This window comes from Anolis sagrei, chromosome 7, assembly GCF_037176765.1.
Source record: "Anolis sagrei isolate rAnoSag1 chromosome 7, rAnoSag1.mat, whole genome shotgun sequence".
In the NCBI taxonomy this organism is placed as follows: Eukaryota; Metazoa; Chordata; class Lepidosauria; order Squamata; family Dactyloidae; genus Anolis; species Anolis sagrei.
The window spans coordinates 6925825-6941984 of NC_090027.1; the positions used below are offsets into that span (position 1 = coordinate 6925825).

General features: G+C 42.2%; 1 protein-coding gene across 1 annotated transcript in view; it reads left to right on the plus strand.

The window, feature by feature from the left end:
* The window catches only part of BNIP3L (BCL2 interacting protein 3 like), a 33186-nt gene extending 19727 nt beyond the window's left edge, over positions 1-13459 (plus strand). The window contains exons 3-6 of the mRNA XM_060786941.2: positions 1475-1547; positions 5387-5490; positions 10617-10766; positions 12308-13459. Of these exons, the coding sequence (XP_060642924.2) occupies positions 1475-1547; positions 5387-5490; positions 10617-10766; positions 12308-12356 (376 nt within the window). The 3' untranslated portion in view covers positions 12357-13459. The remainder of the gene's footprint in view (positions 1-1474; positions 1548-5386; positions 5491-10616; positions 10767-12307) is intronic.
* The last annotated feature ends 2701 nt before the right edge of the window (positions 13460-16160 follow it).

Consider the following 16160-nt stretch of genomic DNA (forward strand, 5'->3'; position numbering starts at 1 on the left):
AAATAATACATTTCTTTCTCTGAAATGTGCAAACACGTTCTCATCAGTTCATTCTGTCTAATTTATAATATCATAATGCAATACAATATAATACTTATAATAATAATATGATATTATAATTATATAATATATTTTATATTACATGGAATATTACTAATAATATTGCAATATAGTGGTACAGTACAATATAGTAATATGTATTGTCGAAGGCTTTCATGGCCGGAATCACTGGTTTGTTGTAGGTTTTTTCGGGCTATATGGCCATGGTCTAGAGCAGGGGTAGGGAACCTTCGGCCCTCCAGGTGTGGTGGACTTCAACTCCCACAATTCCTTGAGGCTCGGCATTCGCCCCAAAGGCTTACACGAGCCTCAAGGAATTGTGGGAGTTGAAGTCCACCACACCTGGAGGGCCGAAGGTTCCCTACCCCTGGTCTAGAGGCATTCTAGATGCCTCTAGACCAGTGTTTCTCAACCTGGGGGTCGAGACCCCTGGAGGGGTCGCAAAGGGGTGTCAGAGGGGTCTCCAAAGACCATCAGAAAACACACTATTTTCTGTTGGTCATGGGGGTCTCTGTGTGGGAAGTTTGGCCCAATTCTATCATTGTTGGGGTTCAGAACGCTCCTTGATTGTAGGTGAACTATAAATCTCAGCAAGTACAACTCCCAAATCTCAAGGTCTATTTTCCCAAAACCCCACAAGTGTTCACATTTGAACATATTGAATATTCGTGCCAAGTTTGGTCCAGATCCATCATTGTTGGAGTCTAGAGTGCTCTCTGGATGTAGGCGAACTTCAACTCCCAAACTCAAGGTCAATGCCCACCAAACCCTTCCAGTATTTTCTGTTGGGTCAGGGGAGTTCTGTGTGCCAACTTTGGTTCAATTCCATTGTTGGTGGGGTTCAGAATGCTCTTTGATTGTAGGTTAACTATAAATCCCAGCAATTACAACTCCCAAATGGCAAAATCAATCCCCCCGCCAACCCCACCAGTATTCAGATTTGGGCATACCGGGTATTTGTGCCAAATTTGCTCCAGTGAATGAAAATACATCCTGCAGATCATTATTTACATGGTGATTCATAATGTGAGGGTTATGGTTGGGGGGGTCACCACAACATGAGGAACTGTATTAAGGGGTCACGGCATTAGGAAGGTTGAGAAACACTGCTCTAGACCATGGCCATACAGCCCGAAAAAACCTACAACAAACCAATATAGTAATATATAATACTGATACTGTACTATGCTAATAATATAATGTACTGTGTGTATATATATATCATGTAAGCCGCTCTGAGTCCTCTTCGGGGTGAGAAAGGCGTATATAAACGTAAATAAATACATAAATAATGTGTCTTTTAAATGTTTACACATCTCTCTTTGTTACAAAAGTTGTAAGTATAAATAGTACCATAATAAATATGCTCTCTAATCATATATGTAGTAACATGATTTCATCTCTTATTTTCTAGCCCTTCTCCTCAAGAAGATGGACAGATAATGTTCGATGTGGAAATGCACACAAGTAAAGACAATAGTTCTCAGGTACTTATCCCATGACTTACAAACAATTGTATGTACTAGATAAATGTAGCATCATTTAAACCAGGCATCCTCAAACTGCGGGCCTCCAACTGTTTGGGCCTCCAACTCCCTGAAGCCCTAACGAGCGTATTCAATTGTCAGGAATTCTGGGAGTTGAAGGCCTAAACAGCTAGAGGACCGAAGTTTGCGGATGCCTGATTTAAACTATCTTCTAGCAGGGAGTTTTCACTTCCTTGAAACATACAGAATGCCATAATCTAGGGTTCAGGGTTTTGCATCATCACTACTTCCTGCTTGTCTATTTCAGGTGCAATTAGAATTGTATGTTATAATATTTAAGTATGTTCTAATATGGAGTCCCTGGTGGCGCAGTGGGTTAAACCCCTTTTTGCCGGCAGAACTGAAGACTGACAGGTCACAGGTTCGAATCCAGGGAGAGCACGGATGAGCTCCCTCTGTCAGCTCCAGCTCCTCATGCGGGGACATTTATTTACAGTATTTATATACCGCCTTTCTCACCCTTGGGGGGACTCAAATCCTCCCACAAGGATGATAAAACATTTAAAAAATCCAGGTGTCCCCTAGACAACATCCTTGCAGACGGCCAATTCTCTCACACCAGAAGCAACTTGCAATTTCTAAAGTCATTCCTGACACAAGAAATAATAATAATAATAATAATAATAATAATAATAATAATAATAATAAAGCTTGCTATATGGTTCAGGATGCCCCCCGGTGGCATATTTATTTCTTTAAAACTTTTATATCCCAATCTTCTCAACCTCCGTAGAGGGACTCAGACTGGCTTACAGCAAGGATTTCAATGCTAACAGTACAATCTAAAAACATCGTATAATAACGAATTAAAATACATATTGATTAAAATTACAAATAAGCTAAATCGCCAAGATAAAATCATGTCCAACTCGGTCCGTATGCGTGCTCGATAACTTTGTTCTGTAACCAGTTTCAACCATTACTCTGGGAATGCTTCCTTCCATAGCCAGGATTTCACCAGCTCCTGAAGGACAGGAGGGAGGGGGCAGATCTGATCTCAATCGGGAGAGAGTTCCATAGCCGAGGTGCCACCACAGAAAAGGCCCTGTCTCTCGTTCCCGCCAGACACGATTGCAAAAGTGGCAGGACTGACTGCAGGGCCCCACCAGAAGATCTTAATTGTCTTGGTAGTTCATTGGGGAGAATACATTCGGATAGGTAAACCGGGCATAGTGGGTTAAATCTCTGAGCTGCTGAACTTGCTGACCAAAAGTTTGGCGTTTTGAAACCAGGAAGTGGGGTGAACTCCCGGTGTTAGCCCCAGCTTCTGCCAACCTAGCAGTTCAAAAACATGCAAATGTAAGTAGATCAATAGGTACCACTTCTGTAGGAAGGTAGCAGCACTCCATGCAATCATGCTGGCCATGTGACCTTGGAGGTGTCTACGGACCACACCAGCTCTTCAGACTTAGAAATGGAGATGAGCACAACCCCCCAGAGTTGGACAATACTAGACTTAATGTCAAGGGGGGACCTTTACCTTTACTTTATTTGCTCTCTGAAGAGCCGTATCTTCCTACATGAGCCTCCCTAGGCTCTTAGAACTTAACGAAGGCTCATCTGCTACCTGCCCAGGAATATTTGGATGGGAACAGAGGAGAGAGTCTTCCCAATGGCTGTTCCCAAGCTTTTGGCCTCCTGCTCTGAGTAGGCTAGGATGAAACTCTCCTTGATGACATTTCATCAACAAATGAAAGATTGTTTTTGGAAATTGACTGCTATCACTGTTAAGGGTTATCATCATTTATACATTTGGATTTGTTTTAAAGAGCTTTAATTCTGTTAGTTATTTAATTTCACTTTGAAATACTTTTATATGTTTTTATTTATGTCTTTGTAAGTGTCGCTTGAATCCCAGTATTGAAGGAAAAGCCGAGATACACATAAAATCATCACCAGCGTCGTTTTGTTTCTCACAAAGCGACTTTTTCAAATATTGTAATATCTGTGGTAGAATAACAAACAAACAAGTACTGACTGCTTTACAAACTGATGTTGTTAATAATGATACAATGTAGATTATTAAAAATGGATTTGGATTTCACCAGTTGGTTCTAAATTCAATTTATATTATTTATTCAGTTGATTATTTATTCAGTTGATTATTCAGATGTTCAAGCTGGGTTTAGAAAAGGTAGAGGAACGAGAGACCAAATTGCTAATATCCGCTGGAGAATGGAGAAAGGCAGGGAGTTTCAGAAAAACATCTACTTCTGCTTCATTGACTATTCTAAAGCCTTTGACTGTGTGGATCATAATAAATTGTGGCAAGTTCTTAGTAGGATGGGCATCCCAAGCCACCTTGTCTCCCTCCTGAGGAATCTGTACAAGGACCAAGTAGCAACAGTCAGAACTGACCACGGAACAACAGACTGGTTCAAGATTGGGAAAGGCATACGGCAAGGCTGCATCCTCTCACCCAACCTCTTTAACTTGTATGCAGAACACATCATGCGATGTGTGGGGCTTGATGAATGCAAAGCTGGGGTGAAAATTGCTGGAAGAAACATTAACAACCTCAGATATGCAGATGACACCACTCTGATGGCCGAAAGCGAGGAGGAGCTGAGGAGCCTTCTAATCAAGGTGAAAGAAGAAAGCGCAAAAGCCGGGTTGCAGCTAAACGTCAAAAAAACCAAGATTATGGCAACAAGAATGATTGACAACTGGAAAATAGAGGGAGAAACCGTGGAGGCCGTGACAGACTTTGTATTTCTAGGTGCAAAGATGACTGCAGATGCAGACTGTGGCCAGGAAATCAGAAGACGCTTACTTCTTGGGAGGAGAGCAATGTCCAGTCTCGATAAAATAGTAAAGAGTAGAGACATTATCACACTGGCAACAAAGATCCATTGCCTAGTCAAAGCCATGGTCTTCCCTGTAGTAACCTACGGATGTGAGAGCTGGACCTTAGGGAAGGCTGAGCGAAGGAAGATCGATGCTTTTGAGCTGTGGTGTTGGAGGAAAGTTCTGAGAGTGCCTTGGACTGCGAGAAGATCCAACCAGTCCATCCTCCAGGAAATAAAGCCCGACTGCTCATTGGAGGGAAGGAGACTAGAGACAAAGTGGAAGTCCTTTGGCCACATCATGAGGAGACAGGAAAGCCTAGAGAAGACAATGATGCTGGGGAAAGTGGAAGGCAAAAGGAAGAGGGGCCGACCAAGGGCAAGATGGATGGATGGCATCCTTGAAGTGACTGGACTGACCTTGAGGGAGCTGGGGGTGGTAACGGCCGACAGGGAGCTCTGGCGTGGGCTGGTCCATGAGGTCACGAAGAGTCGGAGACGACTGAACGAATGAACAACAACAACTTTCAGTTGATTTCCCAGCTTTCTCCTGGCACAGGATTATGTAATGAAATATGTGTTTATTGGCCAGGCACAAGTCTGGATGTATTTAGGGAGAATTATTCCTGTTGCTTTGCATTCTCCCAACCTATAGAGCGATTTTATTTAGATCAATTAGAATGTCTCCCCTCTTGTCAAGTTTTGAATGCCGCAGGATGCTTGATCAGATGCAAACATTTCAGAAATGTTTATAGCAGTGGGCAAAACGGACAGTTCCTAAGGAATTCCCTGCTGTGTTTTTGTATTTTAAAATATTGCATATTCTGGACGGCTTTTTGATATCTTCTGGTTTCAGATAGTGTTCAGTTTTCCCAGTTGTTACCTCTTTATGTGGATAACCAGAGAGTAATGCTTATATTCCTAGCTGAACTTAAAATAATTAGCACAATGAGTGTGTTACAAATTTTGTCTCCTGTGTGTATATATTTTCAGTCTGAAGAGGAACCAGTTGAAGGAGAGAAGGAAGTAGATGTTCTGAAGAAAAGTGCAGATTGGGTCTCAGACTGGTCAAGTAGACCTGAAAACATTCCTCCCAAGTGAGTTGAAACCTCCACTAATAACTCCTGATAATTGCTTCACTGGGAAAGAATTGCTCTTGCAGTAAAATGCTAAATATTATTCTTTTTTAAAAAAATACTTATTTATTATTTATTTACTACATTTATATTCCGCCTTTCTCAGCCCGAGGATGACTCAGGGTGGTTCACATTTGGCAACAATTCAATGTCACAACCATTATAACAGTTAAAACAACCATAAAATAGCATTAAAACATTAAAACATTTAACATACAGTATAAAAAAGTATAAGGGAGCCCCCGGTGGCGCAGTGGGTTAAAGCACTGAGCTGCTGAGCTTGTTGATCGAAAGGTCGCAGGTTCGATTCCGGGGAGCGGTGTGAGCTTCTGCTGTCAGCCCTAGCTTCTGCCAACCTAGCAGTTCAAAAACATTCAAATGTGAGTAGATCAATAGGTACCGCTCCGGCGGGAAGGTAACGGCGCTCCATGCAGTCATGCCGGCCACATGACCTTGGAGGTGTCTATGGACAACGCTGGCTCTTCGGCTTAGAAATGGAGATGAGCACCACACCCCAGAGTCAGACATGACTGGACTTAATGTCAGGGAACTACCTTTACCTTTACCTTTACCTATAATTTTTTTTAAAAAAATAGTAAAAACCGTACAAGCCTTAAAAACATTATTGTGAGCGTATCCATGTCGTGTCATTATTCAGTTTCATCGTTAAGTCGTTCCGTGAATTCGTATAGCTATGCTATACTTGGAAAAGCCTGTTCAAAACAGTTTTAAATGGTGTATTTTAATATTTTGATAAATGTTTTTTAATGTTTATGTATTGTATGTGAATCTGTGTTCCGGCATTGAATGTTTGCCGTGTATGCTGTGCTCCGCCCTGAGTCCCCTTCGGGGTGAGAAGGGCGGAATATAAATGTTTTAAATAAATAATAAATAAACAAAAAGCCAGGTTTTCACCTTCCTTCAAAAAGTCAGGAGGAGGGGGCCGATCTTATATCCCTAGGCAGAGCATTCCACAGTTGAGGGGCCACCACTGAGAAGGCCCTTTCTCTCGTCCCCACCAAACGCATCTGCGAATAAGGCGGGACCGAGAGCAGGGCCTCCCCAGAAGATATTAACGTCCTAGATGGTTCATAAGGAGAGATACATTCTGATAGGTAAGTTGGACCGAAACTGTTTAGAGCTTTATAGGCTAAAGCCAACACTTTGAATTGTGCCCGGAAGCAAACTGGCAGCCAGTGGAGCTGGCGCAATAGAGGAGTTGTATGCTACCTGAATGCCGCTCCTGTTAGCAACCTGGCTGCTGCACGTTGGACCATTTGCAGCTTCCAGACAGTCTTCAGAGGCAACCCCATGTAGAGCACGTTGCAGTAGTCTATACAGGATATAACCAGAGCATGGATTCCGTGGCCAAGTCAGACTTTCCAAGGTACGTGCGCAGCTGGAGAGGAGGCTGTGCAGGTCCTGAAGCAGTGTTTAGCTGCTGTGATGGTCTGGATGAGAGCTAACAAATTGAAACTGAATCCAGACAAGTCCTGGTCAGTCAAAGGGCCGAACAGGGCATAGGGTTACAGCCTGTGTTGGCGGGGTTACACTCTCCCTGAAGACACAGGTTCGCAGTTTGGGTGTGATCCTGGACTCATCGCTGAGCCTGGAACCCCAGGTTTCGGCGGTGACTAGGGGAGCATTCGCACAGTTAAAACTTGTGCATCAGCCTTAGTAGCAGGTGGGAAGGAGTGACAGAGTTGGACATCATCCAGATGACACCGCACCATGAAACTCCGGATGATCTCCCCCAGCGGCTTCGTGTAGATGTTAAACAACATCACTATAAATGTTCTCACAGTAGAGATAGTTATATCATATACTGCTGTTCGCAATTGTGCCCCAAAGATATAAACAGCCTTAGATTTGGGTTGTTGTAGGTTTTCCGGGCTATATGGCCATGTTCTGGAGGCAATTTTTCTCCTGACGTTTCGCCTGCATCTATGGCAAGGATCCTCAGAGGTAGTGAGGTCTGTTGGAAGTAGGAAAAATGGGTTTATATATCTGTGGAATGACCAGGGTGGGACAAAGGACTTTTGTTTGCTGGGGCTAGATGTGAATGTTTCAGCTGATCACCTTGATTAACATTCAAAAGACTTTTGTCTGCTGGGAAAGATTCCCCCAGGCACTTCCAAGTCATTAAATGCTAATCAAGGTGATCAGTTGAAACATTCACACCTAGCTCCAGCAGACAAAAGTCCTTTGTCCCACCCTGGTCTTTCCACAGATATATAAACACATTTTCCTACTTCCAACAGACCTCACTACCTCTGAGGATGCTTGCCATAGATGCAGGCGAAACGTCAGGTGAAAATGCCTCTAGAACATGGCCATATAGCCTGGAAAAACCTACAACAACTCAGTGATTCTGGCCATGAAAGCCTTCGACAATATAGCCTTAGATTTAATTTCTATTCTGTCATTGTGTACTTACATTGAAGAGCAGCTCTTCATAGGTTTCCAACGGAATATTGTCTTTCTTTAGCACTGCGGGTAAAACGCATATGGAATATAGGTGACTTCAAGCAGACATATTTCTCCTCTTCCTTCAAATGCTTCACAAAAATATCCATTGGCTTGTATGCGTCTCAGGTCGCCAGCTTTCTAGTGGCCCACCACTTTAATAGTCTCTTTTCTGGAATGCTATCTGCTGGAGAGTTGCTGTAGCATATCGAATAACATTTTTTTAAAAAACTCATGGTGTATATTTCCTCTATCTCAGTCAGAGGTCCTCAAACTTTTTAAACAGAGGGCCAAGTCATAGCACCTCAAACTGTTGGAGGGCCGAATTATCATTTGAGGAAGAAAAAAAAAACATGAATGAATTCCTATGAACACTGCACGTATATTATTTATAGTGTAAAAAACACTTAAAAACAATACAATAATTAAAATGAAGAACAATTTTAACAAATATAAACTTATTAACATTTCAGTGGGAAGTGTGGGCCTGTTTTGGGCTGATGAGATAAGGTTGTTATTGTTGTGTGCTTTCAAGTTGTTTCAGATTTAGGTTGACCCTGAGTGACGGCCGGGTAATTTTTTTATTTATTTACAGTATTTATATACTGCCTTTTCTTACCCTGGGGGGATTCAAAGTGGTTTATACATAAATGATGGCAAGATTCTGTGCCTTACATTGGGCATCGATACGATGCCAATACAAACCATTGCAATAGTAAAACCACAATTAAACATAAATCACAATTAAAACAATACATCAACAAGCATTAAAACAATAAAACAGTTTTGTAAATGAACCGCATTGAGTTGCCACCTGAGGCTGAAAAATGCGGTATAGAAATAAAGCAAATAATAATAATAATGACCTTGGAGGGCCGTATCTGTCCCTTGGGCCTTTGTTTGATGACCCCTGATCTCAGTGGTTCTCAACCTGTGGGTTCCCAGGTGTTTTGGTCTACAACTCCCAGAAATCCCAGCTGTTTTCTGGGAGTTGAAGACGAAAACATCTACGGACTCACAGGTTGAGAACTACTACTCTATCTGAAAGGGCAGTGTTCTTCTCAGTGTTGTAGTTCAGCCTTTGATTATGCCGGTATCTGATATTTCTGGGGATTCTGGACCTGTTAGTCATTCTGATGAAACTGGGGATTCTAGGTCTGCAAGTCAGCAGAGGAGCCAGCAAGAGATTTTAAGCCCTGAAAATGTCCAGTCTGTGTCTGAAGGCCACATTCCTGAAAGGCAGTTTGCAAGGGAAGCAAGGTCAGGAGCAGATCCGAGCTCAGAGGATGGTAATGAAAGTCCAGGTGGACAATTTGATGAGCAGTTAGATAGGAGATTTAAGTTCCGTCAACATAGGGCTTCTCAAGAGAGAATGCGAAGGTCAAGATGCTTATTAGACAAGAAATCTTTTATCAGTATCTGTTGGGGTTCAGCCTGCGTGTGAACCTGAACCTGATTCTCTGATTGTATTTCCTGATGCAACTGAACAGGATACTGAACATGTATCTTTCCCTGATGGTTTTGAAACTGTTGATTCCGAGGTCAGTGGCTTGGAAAGTGAAACTATACATCCTGATGAGAATGTTGCAGAACCAAGCAGTGATAGCTCTCCAGAGGAGCTCACACCTGGCTTTTTTAATGAGGATCGAAAAGGACAGATTTGGAAAAACAGGAGTGAATCGCAGAGTCTGCGAAGGTCAAGTAGATTGAAGGAAAGGGAGGCCCAGGCTTCGAAGTCTGGAGACGTGTCAAGAAACAGTTTCTTTAGTTTTAAGTGCCTCTCCCTGGGCTGTCTCGTTAGATCAAGCATCGTTTAGACTGAGGCATTACCTTGGCAGATTTCCCATTTCCCGTGGCCTGCATCCCCAGAGGCTTCTTGTTCCAAGTACGGTTAGTGAAATGCTAACAGGTTCCAGGTTTTTACAGTGTGGTTTTTGGAATTTTGATCTAGTTCACAGACATTCCTGACTGCTGAATTTTACTGTGGCTTTTTGACTTTGCATTTTCCTCTACTTTGTAACCATTTTTCCTCAATAAAAAAGGATTGTTTTTTCCCACAGTCAAGTGTGGTGGGTTGATATTTTTTGGTCTTGTTTCCTGATCTGGGTTGCAACAGTATCCCTGGGGAGATGGTATGATTTTCTCTCTAGATTAGCTAGCTCAGTGGATGGGCTCATTGGTCCAAGCAACGTTGGTGTTGAGTATAGATCTATGGTCAAGTCAAGAGATTTTTAGTTCCATGTTTCCTTTTGTTGGTGTCCCATCATTCCAAGTTTTGAGGACTGTTCCTGAATTTCATGTTTTGGATTTATTCTGCTTTTGTATTCCTGGTTTTTGATGCTACTCCTGTACTTTCATTTCTGCAGATTAGTCCTGATATTTGGACGTTGGTTTTTTATACAATTTTGTTTTTCATTTTTTTTTCAATAAACTGCTTTGCTATTTTTTACTTTGGACCTGAGTGTGTGTTAAGGACAGAGGTAGTTCCCATCCTTGGAGTGCAACACTCAGTATCTTTCACGGGCATTCTAAATCTGTTCAGTGTCTTTCCATAAAGATATATTAACTTAACAATTCCAGGATTTTGACATAACTTATAAAGCCCGTCTTTCTTTTTTTAGGGAGTTTCACTTTCGGCATCCTAAACGAGCCGTATCTTTAAGTATGAGGAAGAGTGGCGCCATGAAGAAAGGGGGCATTTTCTCAGCTGAGTTTCTTAAGGTGTTCATTCCATCTCTCTTCATATCTCATGTCTTGGCTTTGGGACTAGGGTAAGTATTTGAACATATATTGGATGGCTAGTATGCAGGGATTAATGCTGAGCAGCTAGGGTAACTGGTAGCTCTACTTGTTCCCCCCAAATGTCATTTGTTATGTCATTTTGCCACAACTGCTTGAATGAGCATGAAGAAGAAGTCATTTTATTTATATAATGTATACATTTCAGCATTTGGTTTCTATGCATTGTTCTGGAAATTACTTACATGCTATTTTCGTATTTCACAGTAATATTATCACAGATGCTCTCCTTTAAAAGTATAGTTTGAATGGTATTAACAAGGAATTTAGAATCAACACAACTGAGTGGTTTGAGTGTTGGACAGGAGATCAAGGTTCAAACCTTCATTCCGCTATGAAATGTACACAAGTCAAACTCTCAGTCTCAGAGAAAGGTAGTAATGCCTATCTGGACAAATTCTGCTTATATATATATATAAGCTGAATTTGTCATGTCAGAAGCAAAATGAGGCTACAGTTAAATGTATTTAAAACACAAAGTTTAAAACTTGGCATTATGCTAAATGTCCTTTGACCTTTGGAGTGCCTCTAGTGTGCTGCAAGAAGGTCCTCCATTGTGCACGTGGCAGGGCTCAGACTGCATTGTAGTAGGTGGTCTGTGGTTTACTCTCCTCCACACTCGCATGTCGCGGACTCCACTTTGTAGCCCTATTTCTTAAGGTTGGCTCTTCATCTCGTGGTGCCAGAGCACAGCCTGTTCAACACCTTCCGGGTTGTCCACTCTTCTGTGTGCCCAGGAGGGAGTCTCTCATCCAGTCTCAGCCATGGATTGAGCTTCCGGGTTTTAGCCTGCCACTTTTGGACTCTCGCTTGCTGAGATGTTCCTGCAAGTATCTCTGTAGATCTTAGAAAACTTGATTTAAGGCATTAGCATGCTGGCTGATATCCAAACAGGGGATGGGCTGGAGATGTCACTGCCTTGGTCCTTTCATTACAGGCTGCTATTTCCCGACAGATGTCAGATGGTGCAGTACTGACTAAACAGTATAATTTCTCCAGTGGTGTAGGGCATAGACATACTATGATAATGTGGCATGTCTCATGAAGAGCCTTATTTATTTATTTATTTATTTATTTATTTATTTGCATCATTTTTACCCCACTCATATCAACCCAAGAGCGACTCAGGGCAGCAAACAATCGGCACAATTCGATGCCATATGTAAAATACATACATCAATAAAATAAAACATCAAATTACAATGTATCTAAAAACATCAAAACAGTGAACAATAAAAATTGTTTTAATATGGTGCAATGTACTCCACACTGGGCATGCAGATTCAGCAGCAGAGTAGCAAAGCACAAGGGCAGATGTCTTCACTGTGTCTGGTTGTGATCCCCAGGTTGTGCCAGTCAGCCAAGAAAGCCTCATAAAAGGCCCTCCTTAGAAAATACATAACCATAGCAATGTCTGCAGCAAAGAAGCGGGGAACTATTAATCAGGGTTTGGCAGATTTTAGTCTTCGAAACGAGAAGAATGTATAATATACAAATTTGCATTTCATTTCAGTATCTACATTGGAAAACGACTGACTACACCTTCAGCCAGTACTTATTGAAAGACGTGATGCACAAAACCTGGAAATCCTTGTGGTCTGTGAAGGTGTTGATGTCACACTAGTACAATTGAACTTGAGGGAATTTTAAGCATGACTTCCCTTCCCAGCCTCCACCTTGTTTTTTTGTTTTTCTTCTTCTTCTCTTTTTTTAACATATCCAGGTTCCAGTAACTCTTGGAATTCAGTATTGGAACTCTGTGGAGGTGTCTTACTAGTCTTGTCTTCCTTTTCTCTTGCCTCCTTCCACATCCTGCAAAAAGACACATCAGAGTTGCCTAACCGAGTTTACAGTTGCTTCTATGTTTGCAAGGGCTTCTTTCAGTGCAAAACGCCACCAGCAAATTATAATGTTTCTCAATGAGGCTGTTGTCTCCACTTTACTACAGCAGGAAGTCATCTGCACAGTGCGTACTCGAACTGTTGAATATAACAATCTCTCTTTTCTAAAAAGAATTCGAGAATTAACCAAAGTTGGTTGTAAAAAAAAAAGATGAACTGAAAGTCATGGGCGATTTTTTTTTCTTCCCTCAAGTAAGAACTGTACGTAAATAAAGTGTGGCTTTATTTTCCAGTTCTTCCAATGTTTTTGCTTTGTCGGGAGGCAAGAACGGCACAAAAAAAAAAATCAAAGCAGGATAAAATTGACTCATCAGCAACTTTTAATACTGAGTGGTTCTCATTATCTTTTCTATGGAGGACAGTTGGCCCTCCACGTTCGCGTGGGTCAGGAGCGCAGGACCCCCACAAACGTGGAGAAAATGTGACTATCTCTTGGTCCCTCAAACTGTATTCAATGCACACAAAAATACCTGTGTTGGTGGGTTGGCCGAGCCATGATGTATGTCTTCCCCTCTGCCAGTTTGATTTCCTCCAAGCGACCAAAGATCTGACTTCAGACTTAACCGAACGCAGATCAAGATGGACAACGGTGTCATCAAGATCCCCGTTAAAAATGGCGAAAGGCAGCGGCAAAGCCGACAGCAAATAATCCGCAAATAATCAGATTTGCAAACGTTCAGCTCGCAAATGTGGAGGAACGACTGTAGTGACTTGTATCTCTGAGATAGAAATAATTCCAATACAGCTATACGACGTTTTCTTTTTAGGATTGCATTATTTGCATGTGAAGAAGCTTCTGGTATTCTTTAGTGTTCTATCGAATGAAGACTCTCCTTTTGAAAGTAGTTTGACTTGAAGTATATAATTTTTTTTTAGTATTTAGACTCCATGTAAAAGGAGGAGCTACTTGGTTTTGGAACCCACTTTGGATGGTGTCGGCAACTACCTTACGGCATCCTAGCTGGGAACATTCTTGCAGTTTTGTGAGTTTCATTACTGCCATTTAAAAAAACCCTCTAATCTCCTTGGAAATACCTGAAATCCTAAGGACTTATCACTACTAAGCGGTGCAAGTGGTACCTTGAATAGCTATGTAGCAGTCTCTCAAAAGGAAACACTTCCTTCCCCAAGATCAGAAACTCGCTTCCAGATTGCTTTCCACAGATAGACACAAGCAGACGCCCCTCGGTCGATCTGCGTTGGATTTTGAAACATATAGTATGATTCCGAATGATAGTTTACTCTATGAATGACATACTTTAATACTACATATTTAGGAACACATTATTAACCTTAAAACTAGCAAAATTACATTCACTGTAGACCAGGTATGGGCAACCTTGGGCCTTCTAGGTGTTTAGGATTTCAATTCCCACCATTCCTAACAGCCTCAGGCTCCTTCCTTTTCCCTGAGTCTTTCTGAGTCTACAAGTCAGCAGAGGAGCCAGCAAGAGATTTTAAGCCCTGAAAATGTCCAGTCTGTGTCTGAAGGCCACATTCCTGAAAGGCAGTTCGCTAGGGAAGCAAGGTCAGGAGTAGATCTGAGCTCAGAGGATGGTAATGAAAGTTAGATAGGAGACTTATGTTCCGTCAACATAGGGCTTCTCAAAAAAGAGTACGAAGCTTAAGCGGCCGTGGGGGGAAAGGAAAGGGCCTTTGGCTGTAAGGAATTGTGGGAATTGAAGTCCAAAACACCTAGAAGGCCCAAGTTTGCTCATGCCTGCTATATATAAACTGACAGCGAAACCAGACAAAAAAATCAGAGTTACCATACCCGTGGAAACACAAGTGCCCATTTCCCCCTTTTTGCATCAGACTACTGAAAGTTTTTGAAAAAAGAAAGGCTTGTCCATTTGAGCATGCTCGCTAACACCAGTGGAAATCAGTGAAGCAAAGAAGGTAAGCATTCCTCACTAACTTCAGTGCCCAGAATCCCTGTTGGTGACTTATTCCTAGGTAATACGCCAGGTAGTAAGGCACAGGAATTACATAGCTATAGAGAGAGATCATTCACAGATCTGGAGCCAACTGGGCTTTCTCTTGTGATGGAGATAGATTTCACTGCCTTTGTAGCAGAAACGGGCCATTTTGCCTCTTCCGACAACGGTGTGGTTATGGCGACGTAACAAGATTGTGATTCTGCAACACATAAAAGCCTCTCTTATTGCCTGATTTTGTTCTAATGTCTGAGAACACCCCCTTCCCTGGCCCACCCCCTCTCTTTGAATGACAGCACTTATATTGTATTGTCGAAGTCTTTCATGGCCAGAATCACTGGGTTGTCGTGAGTTTTCTGGGCTGTATGGCCATGTCCCAGAAGCATTCTCTCCTGATGTTTTGCCTGCATCTATGGCAGGCATCCTCACAACTCCGAGATACAGGCAAAAGGTCAGGAGAGAATGCTTCTGGAGCATGGCCATACAGCTCAGAAAACTCACAACAATCCAGCACTTGTATTGCTTGCAACTATGCTTTTTTTCCCCTGGTGTGAGTAATTTTGAAGAGACTACATGCGTTAAGGCAATAGTGCCAAACTTGTGGCCTTCTAGGTGTTTTGGACTTCAGCTCCCAGAATTCCTGGCCATTGGACAAGCTGGCAAGGGCTTCTGGGAGTTGGAGTCTGAAACATGTGGAGGGACACAAGTTGGACACCTCTGCATTAAAGAGTTTTTTTTAAAAAAGATCAGGTAATACTAAATAGTATTAAAAGCCTGATAGTACTTCCATTGCCGATTCTTGTACCTTGTTTTGTAAAACTCAGTGAAAGGATATACAGTAGAGCTTCGCTTATCCGACATTCCTTCTCATCCAATGCTCTTATATAACACCCCTCTTTTCCTCCAGCATTTCCCCTTCAATTAAAGGAGTGCTCCCAACTCTCTCTCCATTCTCAATGAGTTAAAAAAGGCAAGACAAGGAGGGGGAGAATGGAGGAAAGCGGAAAAAGAGGCAGGAGGAAGGGCCCTCCCTCTTTCCCTCTCTGATTTCCACACTCCTCTTCCTCATCCGGGAACTTCCTGCTGGGCCACTCTACCCCAAGGCATTGCCTTGCCTTAACCCTTTGACTCCCTGTTGTTGGAATTCTAGGTATCTAGCGCTGCGTTGGATGGATAACAGTAGGAGACTCTGTATTATCCGACATTTTCGTTTATCCAACGTTCTGCCGGCCTGTTTATGTCGGATAAGCGAGACTCTACTGTACCATATATCTATGGAATTGGGACCATCTTACAAAATGAGACAAATAAAGCTTTGCTCCTTTCCAAATTATGCAATGGTTTATCTGCAGTGCTGTGTGAAAGATTGATCCATCTACATGTGTGTGACTAGGTGACTAACATTCATCACAACATCAGTTGATGAGCTACTAACGACTGGCACTGCTCATTGACCTTGTTGCTCATTCACTTCTTTGCTACTGTTTTCCCAGCAGCTGTGAGATTAAAATGGATGATGGGTTTGGGG